This window comes from Erythrolamprus reginae, chromosome 1 (genome assembly GCF_031021105.1).
Source record: "Erythrolamprus reginae isolate rEryReg1 chromosome 1, rEryReg1.hap1, whole genome shotgun sequence".
Lineage (NCBI taxonomy): Eukaryota > Metazoa > Chordata > Lepidosauria > Squamata > Dipsadidae > Erythrolamprus > Erythrolamprus reginae.
Window position 1 is genome coordinate 25,586,449 of NC_091950.1, and position 27,197 is coordinate 25,613,645.

General features: G+C 42.9%; 2 protein-coding genes across 3 annotated transcripts in view; one reads left to right on the forward strand and one right to left on the reverse strand.

Annotated features, from left to right (window-relative positions):
• Positions 1-2,839: 2,839 nt before the first annotated feature.
• Positions 2,840-10,094, reverse strand: MRPL34 (mitochondrial ribosomal protein L34). 2 transcript variants are annotated; one of them, XR_011558702.1, is made up of 4 exons: positions 9,853-10,094; positions 8,078-8,212; positions 4,389-4,471; positions 2,840-3,360 (listed from the first exon to the last, which is right to left on the reverse strand). XR_011558702.1 is itself a non-coding variant. In XM_070747419.1 (2 exons), exon 2 carries the CDS (start codon positions 3,334-3,336, stop codon positions 3,043-3,045), a length of 294 nt encoding a protein of 97 aa, XP_070603520.1. In that variant the 5' UTR covers positions 3,337-3,360; positions 4,389-4,475; the 3' UTR covers positions 2,949-3,042. The 2 variants fall into 2 exon arrangements, 1 of the variants encoding a protein (XP_070603520.1); XM_070747419.1 differs by lacking the exons at positions 8,078-8,212; positions 9,853-10,094 and having other exon boundaries at positions 2,949-3,360; positions 4,389-4,475.
• Positions 10,095-14,438: 4,344 nt separating this feature from the next.
• ELL (elongation factor for RNA polymerase II) overlaps positions 14,439-27,197 on the forward strand; it is a 114,425-nt gene continuing 101,666 nt past the window's right edge. The window contains exon 1 of the mRNA XM_070747565.1: positions 14,439-14,669. Coding sequence (XP_070603666.1) covers positions 14,538-14,669 — 132 coding nt within the window. The 5' untranslated portion in view covers positions 14,439-14,537. The remainder of the gene's footprint in view (positions 14,670-27,197) is intronic.

The window sequence follows — 27,197 nt, forward strand, 5'->3', positions numbered from 1 at the left end:
TTTGCTGATTGTTTGACTTCTGCCTATAGTATGTATATGTATAGTATATACACTGCTCAAAAAAATAAAGGGAACACTTAAACAATACAATTCAGGTAGTTCCCAACTTACGACGTCAATCCGTTCCTACGGGGCGTCGTAAGCCGAATTTCCATGTAAGTCGGAATACTGTATTCCAATTTACACGGGTGGCGGTGGTGGTGACGGCGTCTTCAAGGGACCAACGGCCAGTTCTTCTCGGCGCTGCGTTGCTGCAGCCTCCGAGGCCGGCCACCGCAGAGATCCCTTCGCCCGAATGGAGGCAGAAATGCAGCGCCGAAAAGGACCGGCTTTTGGTCCCTTGAAGACATCACCGCCGCTGCCGCCATTCAGCCAAAGGGATCTCCACGGTGGGTGGCGGCGGTGGCTCCGAGGCCGCCCACCACGGAGATCCCCTCGCCCGAACAGAGGCGGCAATGCAAAGCCGAGAAGGATCGACTGTTGGTCCTTTGAAGACGCCACCGCCTCCGTTCGCGGAGATCCCTTCTCCTGGAGGCGGCGGCGGCAGTGGTGGCTTCGAAGCTGTCCCCGGGTCGTCGTAATGACAAAACGTTGCACGTTGGAGGCGACGTAACCCGGGGACTACCTGTATACTGTAACTCCAAGTAAATCAAACTTCTGTGAAATCAAACTTAGGAAGCAACACAGATTGACAATCAATTGCACATGCTGTTGTGCACATTCAACTTTGTACAGAACAAAGTATTCAATGGGAATATTTCATTCATTCACATCTAGGATGTGTTCTCTGAGTGTTCCCTCTGCTTTTTAAGCAGTATGTTATTTAAACCTCTATTTATGGCATGCTTCTCTTTGCTGTTATTGCTCCTGGGTTGTCTCAAGCAGTAACACTGTACTCACTCTGACATTCAATAATACCTGTAATTCAGGGTTGAATATGGTTCAATCCTTGGTGCTCTCTGAGGTGGATATTTTCTTGCAGATGTTTCATTACCCATCTAGGTAACATCTTCAGTAATAGAAAGGAGTGGGGTTTGCTCTATGTTCATATATGGTGACTTGGCTGGACAATGTTGGTCAGAATCTTGTTTTCTTCATGGCACTTCCTCAATTACGCTGTTTACTGATTGTTATGTGAGCAAGTGATATTGGGATATTGTTTATTGCTTGATTGTTGGTCTAGTATTAATCCTGATGGTAATTTTATTGTAAACTACTTGGGATGTAACAGATCAGAGTTGAAAGGGACCCTTGGGGTCTTCTATCCAACCGCATTTTAGAAAAAAAAGAAGTTATGATTACAAGCACTCCTATGGGAGAAACAGCAATGTTATACATAAAACCAGAGGTCTTCAAACCTAGCAACTTTAAGACTTGTGGACTTCAACTCCCAGAATTCTACAGCCAGAATTCTGGGAGTTGAAGTCCACAAGTCTTAAAGTTGCCAAGTTTGAAGACTTCTGCAAAAAACCATCAAATGAGGAAATAATCTAAGGATGACAGATGCCCGTCAACTGTAATCTCTTCTCAGAATTGCCTTTTATTTTTAAATGCATCACTTTGATTATTTTTACAAGGAAATACCCATGTAAGTGGAGAAAATAAATCTAACTAAACTAAATGCAGGCCGCACCCTTTTAGTCAAGATGAGACTCAACTCCCTTTCTGTTTTTGCCTAAAACACTCAGAGCCAAATTGACTTTTCCTGCACCCTGTAATCCCATCAAAAGGAAACAAAGCTTTCTCACAAGCTCAGAAGTGTCCCCCAAGGGCAGCCTTAAGAAGGAAATTGCAACATAGGTAGTAGCAAGGTGAGAAATTCCTTAACATTCTGTCCTCAATCAGCCTGATTACCTGAATATTATATCTTCTTAACACAAGGGTCTTGCCCACCTCTGCTAGTCTCCTGATAAGGCCCCTTTATCTAATAATCTTCTAGGTACATAGATAAGAGTCTGCCTGCTACCCCAAACTGATCCTTAGTATTGCCAACTTTACAGCCTTCAATTTCTATTAAAAAAAACTTTGCTTTCCTGTGGTTCAAGGTTCCTGTTTCTTGCAAAACAGCTATGCAAACATCATTCCAAGAAACAGACTTCTCCATAGTATTATAGAAACATAGAAACATAGATGTCCGACGGCAGAAAACGACCTCATGGTCCATCTAGTTTGCCCTTATACTATTTTCTGTATTTTATCTTAGGATGAATATATGTTTATCCCAGGCATGTTTAAATTCAGTTACTGTGGATTTATCTACCACATCTGCTGGAAGTTTATTCCAAGGATCTACTACTCTTTCAGTAAAATAATATTTTCTCATGTTGCTTTTGATCTTTCCCCCAACTAACTTCAGATTGTGTCCCCTTGTTCTTGTGTTCACTTTCCTATTAAAAACACTTCCCTCCTGGACCTTATTTAACCCTTTAATATCTTTAAATGTTTCGATCATGTCCCCCCTTTTCCTTCTGTCCTCCAGACTATATAGATTGAGTTCATGAAGTCTTTCCTGATACGTTTTATGCTTAAGACCTTCCACCATTCTTGTAGCCCGTCTTTGGACCCATTCAATTTTATCAATATCTTTTTGTAGGTGAAGTCTCTAGAACTGAACACAGTATTCCAAATGTGGTCTCACCAGCATTCTATATAGCGGGATCATAATCTCTGTAAATTTTTGTAATTTTCCATGTCAGCCAAGATCTAAATCAAGATACACATCCCTCCAAACCCCATCCCCCAAACCCAATTACATGATAAAAGTAACACAAAGTTTCCCCGAAAAATGACAACTTCAATATTTACATCTTACTCATTTTTTAAAAAACAAAAGGACATGTTTATTTTGAACTTTGAAACAGGTTTATTCCTTCTTGGTGATATTTTTGATTCACAATCAAAACAGGAACTACTATAATCACCCCTGTTTCTAAAGGATCCCATATAGAACTGCCTACCACGTTGTAGCGTTTCCTAGCAAGAAAAAAGAACTCATGGATCAGGCTTCCAATTTTGCTGAAAAGGGTCTCGCCAGGGACAACGTTAATGACTCAGAGATTTTCTGCCTTTCAGCATTCTCCGAAGGATCACTTCGATCCCACTGGCGGAGCGGATACGCCTGATCCATCCGTGTTTATGCTTTCGCTTGATATTCGATGGCTGGTACTCATTGCCCCGGCTTCTGGGACGAATCTGCTGGTAGTTCCAGGGCACGGCCGGCCTAGGAATGCTTTGGAAAGCACTGGCAGACTCTACTGACCGAAAGGAGTTAAGAATCTGTTGCCATGGGGTGGAAAAAGCAGAGGAGATTCCACGTTGCCAAAAGGGAGAGCTCATACTCTGGGCATCAACAGGAGATATCTGGGAAAGAGACATGGAGAAATAATAATCAAGAAATATTGTAAAGATCAATTTTTTATTCTGCTTTTCCTCTTAACACTCTGAATGGTATAAATCAGAGGTCCCCAACCGCCGGTCCGCGGACCGGGACCGGGCCGTTGGGGTTTTCCAGCCGGTCCGCGGTGCCGCTGCCCTCCCGGCAGAGGACATTATGCAGGACAGGGTGGGGCGTCGGGCAGGGCGGGGAGAATCAGGAGGCTCCTTTGGTGGCTGGGGGCTGCCTGGCTTTGTGATTTTGGCTGGGGGGGAGTTAGGAAGGTCCTACTTCTCCCCCCCCAGCCAAAAACTCAAAGCCTATCTGCTGGATACGGGCGATGAGCGGGACGAGCGGTGCCGAAGCCGGTGGCTGTGGCAGCTGCTGCAAGAGGCTTCCGCGCCGCTCTGTCCCACTCATCGCCCGTATCCAGCAGATAGGCTTTGAATTTTTGGCTGGGGGGGGAGAAGTAGGACCTTCCTAACTCCCCCCCCAGCCAAAATCACAAAGCCAGGCAGCCCCCAGCCGCCAAAGGAGCCTCCTGATTTTCCCCGCCCTGTGGAGAAGTGTGGAGGGCTGCGTCACTAAGCTCCACCCCTCCATAACCCCACCCCCATTTGACCAAAGCCCCCCTTCCACCGGGCCGTGGAAAACTGGTCTAGCTTAAAGCCGGTCCCTGGTGCAAAAAAGGTTGGGGACCTCTGGTATAAATAATAAATAGAGCCTGGGTGGCACAGTGGTTAGAGTCCAGTACCGCAGGCTACTTCAGCTAACTGCTAGCTGTAGTTCAGCAGTTCAAATCTCCCACTGGCTCAAGGTTGACTCATCCTTCCATCCTTCCAAGGTCGGTAAAATGAGGACCCAGATTGTTGGAGGAAATAGGCTGACTCTCTGTAAACCACTTAGAGGGCTGTAAAGCACTGTGAAGTGGTACATGAGTTTAAATGCTATTGCCTACCTGTAAAGCCACCTACCGAATTTGGGTTACTTTTCTGAGAATTTCAAGCCTACTTACCTTAAAAGAAACTGGTGGCTAGCCAAGTAAGGCCTGCTCAGTTGTGGCACCCTTACCAAAGGAGGGGGAGGCTTTCCGGTTGCCTGCATTTAGAAAGGTAGCAAAACAGGCAAGACTTTATTACCTTAAGTTGCCATTATTCTGTTCCTTAACCTTACACATAATGTATTGTGCATATAATGTATATAATGTAATGACTTACAACAGTTTATTTTGTGACCCTTCAAAGTTACAATGGTACTAAAAAGTGACTTATAATCATATTTCACACTTACGACTTGTTGTAGCATTCCCAGTCAAAATTGGGATGTTTTGATAACTGATTGATATTTATGACAGTTGCAGCGTCCCAGAGTCATGTGATCCTCTTTTGTGATCTTCTGACAAGAAAAGTCAATGGAGGATCCAGCTTCTCTTAACAACCGTGTTACCTACACCATCTTTCGGCTGTGGCGAGGGGGGCGTTTGCCCAGGTTCGCCTGGTGCATCAGTTGCGGCCCTATGTGGATAGGGAGTCATTGCTCACAGTCGCTCATGCCCTCATCACCTCGAGGTTCGATTACTGCAACGCTCTCTACGTGGGGCTACCTTTGAAAAGTGTTCGGAAACTTCAGACCGTGCAGAATGCGGCCGCAAGAGCTATCGTGGGGCTTCCTAGATTCGCCCACGTTTCTACAACACTCCGTGGCCTGCACTGGCTGCCGATCGGTTTCCGGTCACAATTCAAAGTGTTGGTAATGACCTTTAAAGCCCTTCATGCCATTGGACCAGATTACCTCCAGAACCGCCTTCTACCGCACAAATCCCAGCGGCCAATAAGGTCCCACAGGGTTGGCCTTCTCCGGGTTCCGTCGACCAAACAATGTCGTTTGGCGGCCCCAGGGGAAGAGCCTTCTCTGTGGCGGCCCCAGCCCTCTGGAACCAACTCCCCCCGGAGATTAGAATGGCCCCCACCCTCCTTGTCTTTCGCAAGTTACTCAAGACCCACCTATATCGCAAGGCATGGGGAACTAAGACATCTCCCCCAGGCTCTCTTATATTTTATGTTTGGTACGTATGTGTTGTATGGTTTTTTTAACAGTTGGGGTTTTTATTTAACTCTTATTATTAGATTTGTTACATTGTCTATACTGTTTTTTGTTGTTGTTGTGAGCCGCCCCGAGTCTTCGGAGAGGGGCGGCATACAAATCTAATTAATAATAATAATAATAATAATAATAATAATAATAATAATAATAATAATAATATTTTAAGAACCGCAGCGATTCACTTAATCAATGCCGGCAGAAAAGTTGTAAAATGGGGCAAAATTCACGTAACATATTTCTCACTCAGCAAACATAAATGTTGGGCTCATTTTGAGAACTACCTGTATTTCTAATACTGCATTCAAGTTATGGTGGATTGAAAACAGCCATTCATTTTAAAATACTTTAAGTTAAATATTAACTGCTGTACGAACTATGGTGCTGGTTTGCTCTTCCTCCTGCGCTGCATGGCCGCACCTTGTAGGCGCATGGGCACTGTGTGGGCGCGCATGCATGTTTTTAAAAATTGCCAAGAACTGAAAACAATATGGCTATGCACGCGTAGTGCCAGAAATTCGGCTTCTGTCCTCCCATATTTGGGAATACAGTAGTACCTCTAGATACGAGCTGCTCCACATGCAAGTATTCCAAGTTACGAGCCGAGACGTGAGCAAAATTTCTGTTCGACACCAGAGCTCAAATTCGGGATACGAGCCGAGCTTCCACTAGGTGGCGCAAGAATTCCATGCTTCCAGTTATCTTGGCCCGGAAAAACAAAGTCTAAAGGCATTCGTTCGAGATGCGAGTTGATCGACATACGAGCTCGGGTCTGGAACGAATTAGACTCATATGTCGAGGTACCACTGTACCAGGGTGATTTTGACAGAAAATCAACCATATGACTCTTCCCTGGTAAAAGCTGATTTAGCTTAAAGTTTAATGTCCTGCCTTGCATGAAGAAGGGTATGCATAGCTGATGAGAGCATAACAAACTCAAAATAAATTTATACTAGGCTCCTTTCCTTATCACTTATCAGCAAAAATATGTAACCATGTAAATGGTAGTTTATTGACTATTAAAAAAAATACCTGTGTTAGAAATGGCCCCTGCATGGGGCCAAGAGGCAAAAGGAAAGCAAAGTTGCTTCCTCTTATATTTGGGAATACCAGGGTGATTTCAACAGAAAACAACGATAGATAGATAGATAGATAGATACCGATAGATAGATAGATAGGTAGATAGGCAGGTAGGTAGGTAGGTAGGTAGACAGGTAGATGGAGATAGATAGATAGATAGATAGGCAGGTAGATAGATAGGCAGGTAGATAGATAGGCAGGTAGATAGATGGAGATAGATAGATAGGTAGGTAGATAGACAGGTAGATGGAGATAGATAGATAGATAGATAGGTAGGTAGATATGCAGGTAGGTAGGTAGGTAGATAGATGGGTAGATGGAGATAGATAGATAGGTAGGTAGATAGGTAGATAGGCAGGTAGGTAGGTAGGTAGATAGACAGGTAGATGGAGATAGATAGATAGATAGATAGGCAGGTAGGTAGGTAGATAGACAGGTAGATGGAGATAGATAGATAGATAGATAGATAGATAGATAGATAGGTAGGTAGATAGACAGGTAGATGGAGATAGATAGATAGGTAGGTAGGTAGATAGACAGGTAGATGGAGATAGATAGGTAGATAGGCAGGTAGGTAGGTAGATAGACAGGTAGATGGAGATAGATATATAGATAGGTAGGTAGATAGGCAGGTAGGTAGGTAGGTAGATAGACAGGTAGATGGAGATAGATAGATAGATAGGTAGGTAGACAGGTAGATGGAGATAGATAGATAGATAGGTAGGTAGATAGGCAGGTAGGTAGGTAGGTAGATAGACAGGTAGATGGAGATAGATAGGTAGGTAGGTAGATAGACAGGTAGATGGAGATAGATAGATAGATAGGTAGATAGACAGGTAGATGGAGATAGATAGGTAGGTAGATAGGCAGGTAGGTAGGTATGTAGATAGACAGGTAGATGGAGATAGATAGATAGATAGATAGGATGGAGGAGCAGTGTTTCAGTTCTTAAGACCATCGGAAATATGTGTTTCCCGATGGCCTTAAGCAAAACTGTGAAGGGTCGTTCAACCCTCAAAGGCGTCACGATCCATAGGTTGACAACCGCTGCTCTAACCAGAGGGGGGGGAAATTGGGTTTCCCAACTTTATGGTAAAACACAGTCAATCCAGCAAGGTAAGAGGTAGTCTTCAACTTACAACCAGTTGTAACCAGGATTTCTGTTGGTGAGGCAGTTGTGTCCAATCTTATTATCACAATTACTACAACTGTTAAATGAATAACTCGGCCATTAAGCAAATTTGGCTCTCCCCCCCCCCCCATTGACTTTGCTTGCCAGAAGCCAAGTGGGAAAGTTATTGTATTTTTCACTCCATAGATGCACTTGGGTTTAGAGGAGGAAAACAAGAACAAAAAAAATAGATAGGTATTCGTGTGCTGGCTCTGCCTACCTAATCAATCTATCAATCTAATCAATCTTATCTATCTATCTATCTATCTATCTATCTATCTATCTATCTATCTATCTATCTATCTATCCTATTTAGATCAAATTGGGGTTAATTGCCAAGACGATGGCCTTACCTGATTATGTGAATATTTTTCATATTTCACTATGTTGTATTATTTTCCTTGATTTGATTTGATTTGATATGGTATTAGACTAATCAATAAACCATAAACTCTACTGCTAAGAGGAAGAATTTCTTAAGTCATTCTCTGCAGGGACAAGAAAGGAAGACAACACAATTTACCTTTGTTTTGGAAACCTAACAGTCTGGATTCACTAGGGACTTTCTGCAGAGGCTCAGACATAAACATTCTCCAGTGGAGAAATGTTGAAGCATAACTTATTGCAACCTCATCGCTCCTTCTTCAGAACATGTCACATTAACTAAAAACAATAGTGTATTTTCACAAAAGGCTATCTCACTAGTGGTGAAATCCAATTCTTTCTTTCTTTTTTCTACTGGTTCTGAGGGAGTGGTAAGCGTGGCTTGGTGGACATGGCAGGGGAAGGATATTGCAAAATTTCCATTCCCTCCCCACTCTGGGACCAATCAGAGGTGGTATTTGCCGGTTTTCTGAACTACTCAAAATGTTACGCTGCTCCAGTTCTCCAGAACCTGTAAGAACCTGCTGGATTTCAGCCCTGCTACCAACAGAACAGTCCCTAAGTTCCTCCCATATTTAGATCTGTTGGGCGACTTGACAGAAATAGAGATTTCTGGCAACCTTTTGACGAGGTCCCACTCGTTATCTTCAGGCTGGTGCTTTGGTCCTTTTGCTAGGGTGAACACAAGGACAAAAGCACCAGCCTGAAGATGACAAGTGGGTCCTTGTCGAAACATCGCCAGAAATCTCTGAAACTTACACGGAAAATCAACTAGACACAAGAACAGTTTTTCCTCAAACGCCATCACTCTGCTAAACAAATAATTCCCTCAATGCTGTCAAACTATTTACTAAGTCTGTACTAGTATTACTACTAGTTTTTTTTCATCATTCCTATCACCCATTTCCTCCCACTTACGACTGTATGACTGTCAAGCTTATTGCTTGTATCCTTACGATTTATATTAATATTGATTGCTTATTTGTACCTTGTGACAATCATTTAAATGTTGTACCTCATGATTGAGGTACCATCACTCTTAACAAATATATCTTCTTTTATGTACACTTATGAACTTAAGCACTTTGGTGCGTGAGCTTTTGGAGCTTATGCACCAAAGACAAATTCCTTGTGTGGCCAATAAAGTATTTTATTCTATTGTATTCCATGCTCATGTTTAAACCCTGCATTCTTTTTCTTAATGTATTCTGGCTAATCCTCTGCTTGAATAGAGTTACTAGTAGATGCTGATAGCAGAAAAATCTATGAAATATTTAATTTCGCAGATCAAATTCCATATTTCCATTTTTCTTATCATTCCTATCCATCATTTCCTCCCAGGTATGACTGTATGACTGTTGCTTGTATCCTTAAGAATTTTTAATTAATATTGTTTCTTTGTTGCTTATTTGACCCCTATGACCATCATTAAGTGTTGTACCTCATGATTCTTGACAAATGTTCTTTTCTTTTATGTACACTGAGAGCATATGCGCCAAAAACAAATTATTTGCGTGTCTAATCACACTTGGCCAATAAAATTCTATTGTACTGTATTCTATTCTTCTGCTGCAGCGGCTTGACAGATGTTTCGCTTCTCATCCAAGAAGCTTCTTCAGTTCTGGCTCACAACTGAAGCAGCTCTTATGCAGGACGGAGGAAGCTTCCTGGATGAGAAGCGAAACGTTTTCAAGGCAACCCCCCCCCCAAAGAAAATCTAGTTGCCTTTTGAAAAAAAAGGCACCTTTGGGGCTAAGCAACGATCTTATCCCTGGGACTTTGAAGAGAGCAAACTGATGGGCGTTGCGCTCTGCATCTTTAGTCCCTCGCCATTTCTGGGCTTCGACGGGGCGGCCTCGATGGGGACCCCGAGTCTGCAGCGGCCAGTTTCCGCTCTCCTGAGCTGCCGAGTCGCTGCCTCCGCCCTCCCGCCCCAGCTCCGACCCCAGCGTCGCCCATACTTGCCCTTTCTCGAAACTGAAGTCCTTGCAGATCGTGCTAAGGAGTCAAACAGAAAAGTCAAACGGAAGGGGTGGTCTTTGGCAGCCATTACCTTCCGGGTCATTTCAGTTTTCCCCTTGCCGGATGGAACAACAAAGCTTGCAGATGCGAGGAGCGGTGAGCCGCCTCACCCTCTATCCTTTGGGCGATTGCTGCCATCTAGCGATAGTTCCTATTTTAGCAGTCTTAAATCCGCCGGCCTCAAACCGTGACGGCTCTCAGCTGTCTAATGTCAAGAAGTTTATTTGAATAGCCCCGCCTTCTTGTAGGCTCGTTGTCTTTGCTATCACCACGCCCCTCTGTTCTAGAAACAAGCGGAAATGGGGAGGCGGTCCCCGGAATTCTTCGCCTAGGAATGTAGGGAGGTTGTTGATCACCTCTCTATGATGATATACGGTAGTTCGTACTACATTGCAATCAGATACAATAAATGTTGTATTTGTAAGAATTTAAGGCTTTCCCATCAATCGAAGAATTCTTAACACTCGATCAACATAACACTACAAGTTGTATTCACCAGTTTTGGTTGGGTAAATAAATGTTGAATATTTATTTGCATAAAAATAAATGCAATCATAAGGCTCAACTATGACAATCTATTAATCGTCAACACCATTCTGCGAATATTTGAAAAAAAAGTACATTAAATAGATACAACTCAGTTCATATTGAACATGAATATGCTTGCGAGCCGTTTTGAATTTACAAGTCTGATAAACTTGTCCGAGGGGAAGCCAAGATATGCTTTGTTGACCTCATCACTACGTTTTTCTTTCTTCTACAGCAGTAGCCCTTACCTCTTGCACAATAATTTATACCATTCCTCTGATGACGCAAATATCATCCAGTTTTTATGCAATCTAAAGAATTTTGTGCCACTTCCTTAAAAGAAGGCAATGACGTTCACCTTTAGTGGATGATTGATTGATTGATGTATTTATCTATCTATCTATATTTATTTATTTATTTATTTATTTATTTACTTATTAGATTTGTATGCCGCCCCTCTCCATAGACTCGGGGCGGCTAACAACAATAATATAAACAGCATATAAAAAATCTAATATTTAAAATAACTAAAAACTAAAATTATTAAAAACCAAACATACCATGCATAAATTGTATAGGCCTAGGGGGAAGGAATATCTCAATTCCCCCATGCCTGACGGCAGAGGTGGGTTTTAAAGAGCTTACAAGTGGCGAGGAGGCTGGGGGCAATTCTGAGCTCTGGGGGGAGCTGGTTCCAGAGGGCCGGGCCCCCCACAGAGAAGGCTCTTCCCCTGGGTCCCGCCAAATGACATTGTTTAGTTGATGGGACCCAGAGAAGGCCAACTCTGTGGGACCTAACTGGTCACTGGGATTCGTGCGGCAGAAGGTGGTCCCGGAGATATTCTGATCCGATGCCATGAAGGGCTTCATAGGTCATAACCAGCACTTTGAATTGTGACCGGAAACTGATCGGCAACCAACGCAGACTGCGGAGTGTTGGTGTAACATGGGCATATTTAGGGAAACCCATGATTGCTCTTGCAGTTGCATTCTGCACGATCTGAAGTTTCCGAACACTTTTCAAAGGTAGCCCCATATAGAGAGTGTTAAAGTAGTCGAGCCTCGAGGTGATGAGGGCATGAGTGACTGTGAGCAGTGACTCCCGGTCCAGATAGGGCCGCAACTGGTGCACCAGGCGAACCTGGGCAAATGCCTCCCTCACCACAGCTGAAAGATGTTTCTCTAATGTGAGCTGTGGATCAAGGAGGACGCCCAAGTTGCGGACCCTCTCTGAGGGGGTCAATGATTCCCCCCCCAGGGTGATGGACGGACAGATGGAATTGTCCCTGGGAGACAAAACCCACAGCCACTCCGTCTTATCAGGGTTGAGTTTGAGTCTATTGACACCCATCCAGACCCTAACAGCCTCCAGGCACCGGCACATCACATCCACTGCTTCGTTGATTGGACATGGGGTGGAGATGTACAACTGGGTATCATCCACGTACTGATTTTTTATTTATTTATTTATTTAATCAGATTTGTATGCCGCCCCTCTCCGCAGACTCGGGGCGGCTCACAGCAATAATAATACAATGTAAACAAATCTAATATTTAAGTTAATTTAAAAAACCCCAGTTTAGAAACCAACCATACATACTAGCATACCATATATAAATTTTATAAGCCTAGGGGGAGGGAAAATGTCAATTCCCCCATGCCTGACGACAGAGGTGGGTTTTAAGGAGCTTACGAAAGGCTAGGAGGGTGGGGGCAACTCTGATATCTGGGGGGAGTTGGTTCCAAAGGGTCGGGGCCGCCACAGAGAAGGCTCTTCCCCTGGGTCCTGCCAAACGACATTGTTTAGTTGACGGGACCCGGAGAAGGCCAACTCTGTGGGACCTAACTGGTCGCTGGGATTCGTGCGGCAGAAGGCGGTCCCGGAGATATTCTGGTCCGGTGCCATGAAGGGCTTTATAGGTCATAACCAACACTTTGAATTGTGACCGGAAACTGATCGGCAACCAATGCAGACTGCAGAGTGTTGGTGTGACATGGGCATATTTAGGAAAGCCCATGATAGCTCTCGCAGCTGCATTCTGCACGATCTGAAGTTTCCGAACACTTTTCAAAGGTAGCCCCATGTAGAGAGCATTACAGTAGTCGAGCCTCGAGGTGATGAGGGCATGAGTGACTGTGAGCAGTGACTCCCGGTCCAAATAGGGCCGCAACTGGTGCACCAGGCGAACCTGGGCAAACGCCCCCGTCGCCACAGCTGAAAGATGTTTCTCTAATGTGAGCTGTGGATCGAGGAGGACGCCCAAATTGTGAACCCTCTCTGAGGGGGTTAGTGATTCTCCCCCCAGGGTGATGGACGGACAGATGGAATTGTCCTTGGGAGGCAAAACCCACAGCCACTCCGTCTTATCCGGGTTGAGTTTGAGTCTGTTGACACCCATCCAGACCCCAACAGCCACCAGGCACCGGCACATCACTTCAACTGCTTCGCTGACTGGACAAGGGGTGGAGATGTAAAGCTGGGTATCATCTGCATATTGATGATACCTCACCCCATGCCCTTGGATGATCTCACCCAGCGGTTTCATGTAGATATTAAATAGTAGGGGGGAGAGGACCGACCCCTGAGGCACCCCACAAGGGAGTAACCTAGAGGTCGACCTCTGACCCCCCACTAACACCGACTGCGACCGACCAGAGAGGTAGGAGGAGAACCACTGAAGAACAGTGCCTCCCACTCCCAACCCCTCCAGCCGGCGCAGAAGGATACCATGGTCGATGGTATCGAAAGCCGCTGAGAGGTCAAGAAGCACCAGGACTGAGGATAAGCCCCTGTCCCGGGCCCGCCAGAGATCATCCATCAGCGCGACCAAAGCAGTTTCCGTGCTGTAGCCGGGCCTGAATCCTGACTGTTGAGGACCTAGATAATCGGCTTCTTCCAAGGACCGCTGGAGCGGTCCTTGGAAGAAGGGCATGGGGTAATGATACCTCACCCCATCCCCTTGGATGATCTCGCCCAGCGGTTTCATGTAGATATTAAATAGCATTTAATATCTTTTTGAGCAGTATACAGTACTGTATATATATGTAACATATTTTTGCTGATAATGAAAAGGTATATATATATATACATACATATATATATATATATATACACATATATATATATATACATATACAGTATATACATACAGTACATACTGTATATATCTGTGCGTTTGTGTAACATATTTTTGCTAGTATAGATCTATTTCAATATACATAATTCATATATGTTGATTTATGAATATAAGAATTTATGAATATATATGAATTTGTCACAAAAACCCGAGAATAAAATAATAAAAATACAATGGCAATGATATAAAAGCATTGAAAGTCCTCCGGGAGTTGGGCGGCATATAAATTAAATTAATAAATTAATAATAAATTAATAAATATTCCTCAGAGTCGCCACCACACACCCTATAAACTTTAGTATATAGTATAATACTATATTATACACTAGAATATAAAATATAATATACTTTATATAGTATAAAGCATTTCCTTAAATTTAGAACACTCCAGAAGTGAAATTGAGAAACATTTTGGAAGAAGCAAAAAAAAAAAAATTCCCACATCTCCCAGCATGCCTAGCGGTGTGCGGCCCCTGCGCAGTTTGTTTGGCTACACACTCCCAACAAATACTGTAGTTCGGAAAAAACATTTAACAGAAGGGGGCGCCCACAGCATAATAAGCCAAAGCAAAAGAGAAGTTTGTCGGACTACACTTCCCATCGTACTTTGCAGCTTTTTTTAAAAAAAAAAGCCTGCCGTCGCGCGGTCGGATGACATCAACACAGGGGCGTTTCTGCTCCATAATGGTTGAGGGGGCGTGTCCCAGGGGCTTCCGCCGCCACCGCCGCGGAGATTCCCAAGATGGCGGCGCTGGCGGAGAGGGGGTACGCGCTGTCCTGCGGGCGCCTCGGCCGCGGCACACGAGTCTCTGTCTTCCATGTCAAGCTGACTGATTCGGCCCTGCGAGCCTTCGAGGCCTATCAGGGACGCAAGGTGGGTCTTCGAACCTGGACCTGGGGGGAGGGGGCGGGTAGCGACCCCCCCTTATATTAGGAGAAGTTGGTTGTTTGGGGGGGGAGGAGAAAAGTAGCTCTTAAGGCGAGCTCCAAAAGTATTGGGCTGGAAAATGGGGGGGGGGGGGGGCTTCGTTTCTCTCCCCAACACAGGGCTGGAGAATAAAGGAAGAGGGCTCCCCTTCTTAATTTGGCGAGGGGGCAGGAAAGGGGGGACCCCCCTCTCCTCCAAAGCAGCCTTCGGAGAAAGATGTCCCCAAACCAGAAGCAAATGGCTCTTTTCGTTACCGACAGAAGAGCCCTCCTGCCAAATAGAGGGGCACGCAGGAGTGTGTGGAATGCCCGCTGATGAAATCTTTTTTTTTCCCCTGCCACAAAAAAGGAGAAAATAAATGTCCCTGGAATAAAGGAAAAAGAAAATAAATCCTGACTTCTCTAGCAAATTTAGAAAGAAATGTGGGGAAAGACCAGCGTTTCTGAACGCCCCCCTTAAAAAAAATTCAAAATTTATTTATTTATTTATTGATCAAATTTATATACCATCCTGGGAGATGAAGTGCTTCAGCTCCCAGTAAGAATTAAGCTACCAATCATGGAATGAAAATATGTGTGTGTGTGTGTGTGTGACATATTTTTGCTGAATATAAAAATGAAGGTGACTAGTATGATCTAATTTGGCCTTGTTGTGGCTTCATCAGCTAGTCATTCCGCAGGAAAAACATATAAAATATTATACACAGAGAGAGAGTATATTAAGGAAATGTTATGCCTTTCACTCCAATGGCCCACTTTGGAAGCTTCTCCTTTCTAACCTCAAAATATATAGCTTGGTTTATATGTGTGTGTATACTGTATGTCTTTCACTCCAATGGCCCACTTTGGAAGCTTCTCCTTTCTAACATCAAAAGATGTAGCTTGGTTTATATGTGTGTGTGTGTGTATGTGTGTATATATGTATATATATATGTGTGTGTGTGTATATATGTGTGTGTGTGTGTGTGTGTGTGTGTGTATATATATATCAGGTAAAGGCTAAAGTGCTACTAGAAAAGGTTATAACAAGAAAAAGCAGCTTGTCATACCCTATTTATTTATTTATTTATTTATTTATTTATTGGATTGATATGGTCGATTAGGGGACAGAACATGGATTGGAAATGAAGCAACTGAGAATAGGGGTGCAAAATATGGAACTTGAATTTTCTGAATTGATTGAACTCTCTTGAAAAGTTTGGTTTTCTCATCGAGAAAGCTGTCTTAAAATGGATGCAGGACACAGAAAAGTGCTGATCCCCTTATTGCTATCTCCAAATGTGCTGTAGAAGTAAGTAAGTTGAAGAACATGGATTGATTTGGAGACTTATTGAAATCAGACACTCCCTTGTTAGCCTCCCCCCAACCCAAAAGAGCTCCATAAAAACGCATGTCTTAAATGAATAAACTAAATGTATGAGCAATAATTTAAACAAAGTGTAGGTATTGATTAGACAGCCTTGGGTTAGAATACTTTACAAAAGAAATATACTTTAAATGTTTTTTTATAAAGAGCAGTATTAATGATTTCTGGGAAGGAAAATAGAATGTGAATTAGAGTACACTAAATATTATAGAGAATAGATTCCCAAATGTTAGAAAAAGTCAAGATTTGGGGTGGTTTTTTTTTAATGGTCTTGGGAAGGCAGGTTTTTTTTAAAGGGAAATTTTAGGTTCTATTTTGTTTCTATTTTCCAGTGTCAGGTGTATATGAGGAAGACTTGAACAGGTTCCTCGACTTTCGTGTTGTAGCATAAAGGGAGAATGAGCAACAGCAATGAGCAATGTGTGTGTGTGTAGAGAGAGAGAGATAATTGAAATAAGAAATCCATGAAAATGGCAGCTTCCTTTTGCCTTGGTCAGTTGTGCTGGGTTGGGGGATGGGGTTTGCCCAAGCCTTGGTCAAGGACTGCAGTGTGAAGAGCTTATCCTGTAGAGCAGTGGACTCAAGTGCTTTTGAGTATGTGTGAGGATTGTACCTTGTAAAAGAGTTCTCTTTTCTCATTGGACACCTGGCCATGGGAAACATTTCACTGATTTCCTGCTGCTGTAAGCAGTGTGAAAAGAACAATTGGGTCCCCCATCAGTAAACTAATCAATTGGCTAATAGTGGGCAAACATTGTGAAGGACCATTGAATCTTTGGCTGTGATATTTTTAGAAAAAGGGTGATGGACCTAAAAAGTTTATTTATTTTTTTAAAAAAAGAGTTATATAAACAATTTTTTGTCATATGGTAAGTCTTCCTTGGATAGCAGTGCCTAAAGCTCAAATTTTTAATCTTTAGATCGAGAAAGGAAGTTGAGATGATGATACCAGTAGTTATAGAAATATTTCTGCCATCCATATTTTTTTTCTTTTTCCAATCTGAAAATATAGAACTTTAATATTTTGGTCTAAATTCTTCTATTGATCTGTATCTTAAATTGACTTATTTTACAGCTTTGGGAAGATAATTAAATAGCCTCTTCCTGGTCCTTCATATTCTCAGTCTCAAGTGAAAATTCTTGGTTCTGATTTTCTGGCTTCCTCCCCCAGTCCTTGTTTTACCAAGAACATCAGTAATGAATACACTTTAAAGGGATGCATATTTTTTATTAAGTTTGAGAACTGGAATCTGGCTGGGGGGGGGGGAGGATTGTTTTGTTGCCAAGTCCCTGCTGCTTACTGTCTTGTGTTAAGTTGTGTGAACTCTGATGACGGAGATCCTGACTTAGATTTCTTGGGGAGCTGCCAAATGCTGTACTTTGGAAGCTCTCCTTTGGAGGGGGGTGTTGAAATACCCTTTGGTTGCCTAAATTGAACTCTTGGAAAGAGTTTAAGCAATATGGCTTTGAAGGAAAATATTGACTCCTTTTTAAAAAAAATTGTGATTTCCAAAATGAATTGTGCCTTTTCTTTAAAATACAACAGTTTTGTTTCCAGTTCTCCCCTCCATCCAAGTTGAGCTGCAGTAGCCAAGAGGCAAACCTGTTTATCATTGGCAACCTCAGCTTCCAGTAAAGGCAGTTTGGGATTGTGTCATTCTCTATTTTTAATATGGGATGTTGGTTACCCGGTGGGCCTCAGGCGAGCTAAGAAGAGGGCTCCTGCTAATTATTAGCTGAATACTGATCACCTTAGCATGGATTTCTTTCTGCAATTACTTCCAAAATTGCAGAAAAAGTTGGAGCGAGATACAGATGAAGTGCTTGATGCTTTTCTCCAAAAAAAAAAAGGACTCTCACTTGTGGGATTTTTTTCAGATACAATTGTGTAACTTGGGTGAGCATACAGAGTAGTCAGATTATATACATTTCCTGAAGAGGACAGGAAGGAGGGTGGCCTTTCAATATAATCTTCTCAAAGCTAAGGGGATAAATTACAGCTGTGGGTTTTCATGGCATTAATGGTAATTTTGGGCTGTACAGTAATTGAAATTATTGCATGATGGCATTGGTCTAGCAACCAAATTAATCTGATGAAATTTAGGTCCAGTCCTATCGGCAGTGCATCCTTTCTAGAAAATTGCAATTCGTCGAATCTGATTCTTGATTCTTCAATATAGAGCAACCTCCAACCTTGGCAACTTTAAGACTTATGGACTTCAACTCCTGAGACCCCTGATATAGAGCATTACATGCTATCTGATAGTATAGCCTCCCTAGGTTTTCAGCTTTGGAGCCTCTCGCAGGAATTAAACCAGGATTCTGTTATTTGCAAAGCAGATTCTTTATTATTAGCAACTCTTTTCTGAATTGCCTTTCTCCTTTTTAATTTAACTATTCGGTGTAAACATGAATGTACCTCTTGGCTGTGTTGTTCATTGTAACAGTCTTACAGGTTTTACGAAAACAGGCATTAATAAGAGGTCCTTTCACAGCAAGAGTTTGGAATGGTGCATTCTGTTGAGCCAGGCTAAATTTGACTGCATCTTTCTGTTGACCCAAACTGGATCTGGCTCCATATCACATGCAAAGTTGTCATTGTAAAATTTATTATTTGGCTCTGAAATCCCAGTTTAGATATCCCAGCTTGATTTCGAAACGGACAGGTTAAACTTCTTATGGCCTAACATTAGTTGAGACATTAAATTTTTTGTTCATTATGATTATTATTATTTATTGGATTTGTATGCTGCCCCTCTCCGCAGACTCGGGGCGGCTAACAACAGTGGTAAAACAACATGAACAATCCAATTAATAAAAACAACTAAAAAACCCTTATTATAAAAAACCAAACATACACACAAACATACCATGCATAACTTGTAATAGCCTAGGGGGAAAGGATAACTTAACTCCCCCATGCCTGGCGACAAAGGTGGGTCTTAAGTAATTTGCGAAAGACAAGGTGGGTGGGGGCCGTTCTAATCTCTGGGGGGAGTTGGTTCCAGAGGGCCGGGGCCGCCACAGAGAAGGCTCTTCCCCTGGGGCCCGCCAAACGACATTGTTTGGTCGACGGGACCCAGAGAAGGCCAACTCTGTGGGGCCTTATCGGCCGTTGGGATTCGTGCGGTAGAAGGCGGTTCTGGATGTATTCTGGCCCAATGCCATGTCATTCATAGAATATCCAGATAATTCTTTTGGTCTGTGTTTCTTGCAAGAGATAATAGGACGATATGAGAGAGAGTTCATGGAAAGAGCATTAAAAATCATCACTTCGATTAGAAAGCTGTTTCTAGCTTGTTTTTAATTCAGATTTCTGCAATAAGCACCATTAGATATGCTTAAAATCCCCTTTCCACTGCTATGGTATAGAGTTTTAAAATCTACCAATCTTGTTTGGTGTTTTTCTCAACTCACAGTAACTGACTATTAGGGGGGAAAATCAGAGCAACCTGATAAAGATGACATTCCTAGCTTTCCAGAACTTGTCACCGTCTCTGTATTGCCACATAAAGGGAATTTGATGACCCTGCTGTGTTAAAGAAATTATGCTGTGTCTTTATGTGAGCTTGTTACACATTAATGCACCACAGTATTACAAACATAATTTGCCATCCATCAGGATCAACCCCCTCCCCTTGTTTTTGTTCGAAGTACAAATGACACAACTGAGCAATTTAATATATTTGTGATTTGCACATTGACTACAGATTCATAGCATAATGGCTTGTTCAAAACAGCAGTAAGTACATGGGCCTTTGTGGGGAAGGCCTCTGGAGTCGTCAGTATGACGTGCAGGCTTGCAGTTTGCTGGTAGGAATAAATAGATGCTTTTCGAGAGCCGTCAGATGGATAGAATGAATCCCGAGCACCTTAGAAGAAGTTTGATTCAGTGGCCAAAGATTTGGAAAATGTTATGTGCATCTGTGCACTTTGTCCTTGCAGAATGCTGAGGGTGGCACCGATGAATGCGAAACATCCTTTTGTCCAGCCCCACCCTATACTTAAGTCTTCTCTGACAGGTCTCTATCCTGTCGAAAACCTTCTAGGGAAGGCAGTTCTGCCACACACAAAGCAGCTGGGTGGATTTGTCTTGTTTGCACCGAGGTGCCTCCCCCCCCCCTTGCTCACGCACATCAAGACCTGTGGTAATCGAATGCCGTCTGAAGTAGTTGTGACATCCTATGAGTAGTCGGATCGGCTAGGAAGTTGCCTCTTTGGAGACGCACGTATTTAAGTGACTGGTGGTGATTCAAAGGAACACGGTCGTTAGGAAATCCCTAAAGTCTGAATCTGGCTTTTTTGAGAAGGACAGGCAGCTCAGGGCCAAAAGCTTCTGTTTTGCGTGAAAACAACAGGTTTGGTCCTCGGAATCTCAGAAAACCCCGGTGGATTGTTAAAGATCTTTCCTTCAAACTCAGGAGAGCTCATCCTCACCTGAGCAGGTTAAACTACGGGCAGTAGGCCAAGGCACACACAGAGAGAAGCAGAAGTGCAAATGTGTGTGTGTTGTTGCTAACATCATGTCTCTTTGCTAAGTGTTCGTATGTTGCCTGTACATACATATAAACCTGTATGTGGGTGTGTATGTATACAGTGTTCCCTCGATTTTCGCGGGTTCGAACTTAGCGAATAGCCTATACCACGGTTTTTCAAAAAATATTAATTAAGAAATTAATTAATTCTATACCACGGTTTTTCCCACCCGATGACATCATACGTCATCACCAAACTAATAATTTTTGCGAATAAATAACAAAATAAATAATTATTGTTAATAAATTATTATGTTTATAAATATCAGGATCACTAAGTGTCTTATTCAATGGTGAGTACCAGTAATAATGGTGAGTAAATGGTTGTTAGGGAAATGGGAATTTAGGGGGTTAAAGTGTTAAGGGAAGGCTTGTGATACTGTCCATAGCCAAAAATGGTGTACTGTATTTACTTCCGCATCTCTACTTCGCGGAAATTCAGTTTTCGCAGGCGGTCTCAGAACGCATCCCCCACGAAAATCGAGGGAACACTGTATATGTATTGTATATACACTGCTCAAAAAAATAAAGGGAACACTTAAATAACACAATATAACTCCCAAGTAAATCAAACTTCTGTGAGATCAAACTGTCCACTTAGGAAGCAACACTGATTGACAATCAATTTCACATGCTGTTGTGCACATTCAACTTTGTACAGAACAAAGTATTCAATGAGAATATTTCATTCATTCAGATCTGGGATGTCTTCTTTGAGTGTTCCCTTTATTTTTTTGAGCAGTATATATTTGTGCGTGTGTGTATACATACATATACATAGACACACACACACAGTAAATACACAACCACACACACACACGCATATGGGGAGCAAGTGTCTGATCAGGTGTGACCCAAAGTAATATTCTTATTTATTTCAGAGTACAGTGGTTTTTTTTGCAAATTCTTGTAGGTGGGTTTCTTTGTTTGGAAACTTCCATGCTGAATGAAATTGAGCGTATCTGTCACCAGTACAATATGTAGAATTGTCTTTAATGTGGGGATAAACTACCTGTCCTTCTAGTAGCCCCATCTCTTCTCTCTCCTTTCAGTGATTTTACAGGTTCTGAGATGGAGGAGGATCTACCTCCATCTCAGAACCTGTAAAATCTTTGATTTCTTTTGCTACGCCATCCTTCCAACCAGAGATTAGGCTGATAACATTTGTCATTCAAAACAGCTACCTTGGATTATAAGACCTGTGTTAATTCTTACTTGCCTCTCTGTTTCTAATCCTCCAGCATTATCTTGCAGATAAACCTCCCTATATTATTAGTCTTCAAAATTATATTTCCTGCCTGGTCATATGTATTACTTCTATGTGATTCACTGGCAGCTGAGAAATGATACAACTGTTTCCAGGTTTGCAGCATCTAGCCTTGTGTTGCATTCAGTCTTAGATACATAGTTGAGTGCAGACTTTGTCAAGAAATTTCTCCGACCAAAATTTAACTCACTTTGGATCTGGATAACATGTTTGCTAACACAGACACGTGTATTGATCATTTTTAACACTGTTAGCCACCAATACAGTGTTCCCTCGATTTTCGCGGGGGATGCGTTCCGAGACCGCCCGCGAAAGTAGAATTCCACGAAGTAGAGATGCGGAAGCAAATACACCATTTTTGGCTATGGACAGTATCACAAGCCATCCCTTAACACTTTAAACCCCTAAATTACCATTTCCCATTCCCTTAACAACCATTTACTCACCAGTATTACTGGTACTCACCATTGAATAAGACAGTGATCCTGATATTTATAAACATAATTATTTATTAACAATAATTATTTTTTTGTTATTTATTTGCAAAAATTATTAGTTTGGCGATGACATATGATGTCATCGGGTGGGAAAAACCATGGTATAGGAAAAAAACCACAAAGTATTTTTTAATTAATATTTTTTGAAAAACCGTGGTATAGGCTATTTGCGAAGTTCGAACCCGCGAAAATCGAGGGAACACTGTATTTGAGAGAGGAAGCCATGCAAATATAATGCAGACTGTCCTCACTTAGTGACAATCACTGAAGGCTGAGTCATCAGCAGTTATGACACTGCTGAAAAAAATAACTGCAACAGATCTTCACATTTCTGATCTTTGCAGAACTGTCAAGCAAAGGAAGGCTGACGTAAAATCGTAATCACAGTTGCAGTTTCACTTAGCAAACTTTGCTTAAGTGCTTTGCTTAACGACCAAGTTGCCAGTCCTAATTGTGGCTTCTAAAAGAGGGCTACCTGTAAATATGAGTATGGTACCTTCCAGGGATGCTGTTACTTTAAAGATAACAGAGGAGCAAGTCAAAGTTCCAGAGATTTCCTTATGTCAGTTCCCATAGACAGGCAGATAGGTTTAAGACCCTGGAGTTTTATGGATTTATATAATAATGCAGCGGCCACTGTTTAGGAATGCTGCTTTCACAATAAAACTTATTAATCTTTAAGCTGCTGCAAAGTGTGGGTAGGCACACAAAAAAAATGAAAAGTCAGCAAGTAGGCGAAATTAATACTCCGTTTTAGGAACATTTGGTCAATTCCTATGTGTAAAATAGGCCTGACCATAAAACACATGACTACTCTGATTGTATCTTGTAGATTTGATCAGAACTTGCTGGTTTCTCAGCTTGTTTCTTGTTTCTTTTGGATGCACAGAAGGGGAAAAAATTGCCAATTTTTTTCCTGAAACAAGTGCAGTTGCTATGGGATCCAACAGCAGTTCTGAAGGTTATTATGCAATCTCTTTCTTTGCTGCATACTTCCTCAGTAGTTTACTTTTCCCCGGGTGTGTGGAAGATAGTAACAAATGAGGTATTTGGAGCAAGCAGAGATAGTGGAGACCAATATTTACAAAACAATATGGAAATGTAGATTTTAAAGAGTTGCTTGTGTTGCTTTCGTAGCCACTCTGTTACATCTGCTGCTTCTCTTGCAAGGCAAAGCGATCACCCAGCTTCTGGCTCTCTAAAACAGTGTTTCCCAACCTTGGCAACTTGAATATATCTGGATTTCAACTCCCAGAATTCCCCAGCCAGCATTCGCTGGCTGGGGAATTCTGGGAGTTGAAATCCAGATATATTCAAGGAAAAACTGCTCTAAAAGAATTAAAACAAGGAAAGGGTCGAGTTTATAATAGGTGCCAAGAATTCTGCATCTTGCATGGGACCAGTTAAGAATCTGGAGATTTGTGGTGATATACTGTATATATATATATACTGTATTTTAAAACCTCTGTAATTATTTTGTGAAGTTGCACAACCGAGTAGAGGAGGAACATACGTCAGTTAAAGACCGAAGGTGTCTCCTAATCCGTAGGAGCGGTTGACCAGCAATATGCAGGTGGAAAATTCTGGAACGTTCTGTGCTCTTCTGGGAACCCTATAAATCTCACCGGCTGTGCACGACACTGCTACTCCAACAGGCAGTTTCACAAAGTTTGGCCCAGTCTTTGAGAAATGGTGTTAGGCTCAGAATGGTGGGTTTTTTTAAAAAAAAATAATGGTCTAGAAGCCCATAATATTTTAGGAAAATGTTTTCAAAGGACAGAAGGAAAAGGGGGGACATGATCAAAACATTTAAATATGTTAAAGGGTTAAATAAGGTTCAGGAGGGAAGTGTTTTTAATAGGAAAGTGAACACAAGAACAAGGGGACACAATCTGAGGTTAGTTGGGGGAAAGATCAAAAGCAACATGAGAAAATATTATTTTACTGAAAGAGTAGTAGATCCTTGGAACAAACTTCCAGCAGACGTGGTTGGTAAATCCACAGTAACTGAATTTAAACATGCCTGGGATAAACATATATCCATCCTAAGATAAAATACAGGAAATAGTATAAGGGCAGACTAGATGGACCACGAGGTCTTTTTCTGCGTCAATCTTCTATGTTTCCATGTTTCTATTTCCAGAATCATCTGTCTTCTGATAAGGGTGCCAGCATTAAGTTTTCTCATGCAGAGTTGTCATTTCTGGATGTAAATTGAGAAACTTTCTATAAACACTCCGCGCCCCCCACCCCAAAAAATCCCTTATTCCCATAATCTGCATAATCTTTGCCTGAAATATGAAACTCTCTCATTTACGTACAGGCAGAAATTTGGTCCTGTGGAGCCGACGGCAGTTGAACCTGATGTTATCAGCTGTTCATTGTTCTCCGTACTGAAGGAGCGGGTCCAGCAGTCACATGGGTTGCTCATGTCCAATCCGGTGGAACTGAGCCTAGTATTAAAAAAGCTTGCCGGATCCGCCCCTTCCCCAGAATTCGCTCAGTTCGCATATCCTGCGGTTGTATTGTGATAGCTCGTTCAACATTCTAACACCTTCCCTTCGATCTTTCCTTCAAAAAAAGTAGTAAGATTTATTGTCTTTATTTAATTACTTGCACTAATTGCGCCAGCCGTTTAAAAGGAAAAAAGAATAAAAGCGGCTCGGCTTTTTTCCTTGGGAGAAGTTGCGGTTTCGTTTTCCCCCGGCGGTTTTGCCGGTTACGATTCCTGCGGCCGCTTGTGGATTCTTCTAATCCCTTGGCCTGGAGGTTCTGGTGCAAGTATTTATTATTGAATTATTGTTTATTTATTGTATATAAGGGCTTATAAAATACCTCCTGCGGAGTGAGACGCCTTCTAGTCTCCTGGACTTAGTCGATCGCTTTTCCCTTAAGAAATTCTACGGAGCGATTTTTTCGGCGCGAAGGCCTTCGCGCCCTTTTTTAAAATATCTAGGCCTCTCGTGTTGGCCTTTTGCCAGCCGCGTAGGCCTCAGTCCACCGCGTGGATCCGGGAGCGGGCCTTGGGGGTCCCAGGCTAAATTCTCCACCGGCTAAGCCTCCAACCAGAGTGCCTTGGTTTAACTTAATTGCAAAGTTTAGGGAGGCTGGCCCCGCTGGATTTGGGGGCACGAACTCTGGGTTTGCCCAGATTGTCCTCACGTTTCAGCAGCTTCGAGGCCTCGAAGCAGGATCCATTCCTCTTGGGAAGTCCTTGAAATCTTCTCCTTATAATTTAGTTATTGGCTCAGCCTTGTCTTCTGTTAATTGTCAGACTATGGCTACTTTTCCCAAGAGAGGCACAACTAAAGGTCCCAGAGAGGCCAGGCCTACAGGCGATGAGATTACTAGTATCCCACAGGCCTCTTCCTCCTCTTCTCCAGGGGCCCGCCCCTCGACCAAGGTCACCAGGGCCGAGAAGAGAAGGGACCTAGCCCTACAAAAAATTCATGACAAATCAGCAAAACGTTTGAAAGTGCAGGCCCAAGTAATCAGTAGTCAAGACCCACCAGAGGCCTCTAGTCTGCCTCCTTCTGGGGTCCCTGTGTTATCTCTGGATGAGCCAAACCTAGACAGACCCCAACCTAACCTATGGGGCATAGGTCCAGAGGAACCAGATATTATTGAAGATTCCCCCCAGCCAGGATCCTCCCAGGCCTTTAGGGATTCTTCTGCCATTTCTGCTGATATTTCCAGTTTACCTCCTGAGTTCCAATCTATGTTTGCTGTGTTGTCCAAAGCCATTGATGCCAAACTCTCCTCCATCAATGAGCTCCCTTTACCTCTTCCTCCTTCTCGTTCCTCCCGCCCCTTGGGTTCTTCCCCAGCGGTCAGAGCTCCTATTCAGGATGATTCAGAATCCTCCCAGGATGAATATGAGGATGTAGAGGAGGATGAAGACCCTTTTCAGGGCTTATCAGAGGATGAGGAATCCCAAATAAAGGTCCCTCCTCCAATTACTATTTTTCCTTCTCAACTATTCAAATCTCTCCTCCTCAAAGCTAGAATCTCTACGGGATTAGCAGCCCAGGAGAAACAAGCCTCCACTTCCACTGATCCCCCGGAGGAGAATTTACCTTACTTCACAGAGGAACAGGAGGATAACGAGGTAATTCCTATGCCTAAATTGTTTAAAGATGCCTTACTCAAACAGTGGGATTTCCCAGCCTCTGGCCTTAATCCCTCCACCAAGGACAGAAAGTTGTATAAACTCTCCTCTTCCTATGAAGAGCTTCTATCTTTCCCCAAACCAGATGAACCTGTCAAGATTCTTCACTCGGCAGCGGCTGTGCCAGGCGAGGCGGAGGAAGTCCTCCGTCCAGAGGACAAGCGCATCGAGCAAATGCTCAAAAGAGGATTCTCCGCTGATTCCTGGGCCATTAAAAGTTCTGCAGCGGCCTCCTTCTTCTCCAGAGCCATGCTGCTGTGGCTTCGCCAACTTCAACAGCACATTCCTCCCGATGACTTGAGAGGTCAACAAGACTTCAACAAGGTCTTTGCAGCTGCCCAGTACGTGGCTGATGCCACCTTGCAATCTACTAGATTTTCTGCTAAGTCTATTGCAGCTTCTACAACGGCAAGAAGACTCCTATGGATTCGCCCTTGGCAAGCGGGAGTTCGCCAAAAGTGGCAGTTATCCCAGGGCCCCTTAAAGCGCGACCTTCTCTTCGGTGACCTTCTGGATCCACTCCTCACGGAGACCACGGATAAGAAGAAGGTTTTGGGCCCAACCACGAAAAAGGTTACCAAAATGCAGTCCTTTCGTCGCCCAGGGCGCCAGCAAGATCAAGCGGCTTCCTATCAGAGATCT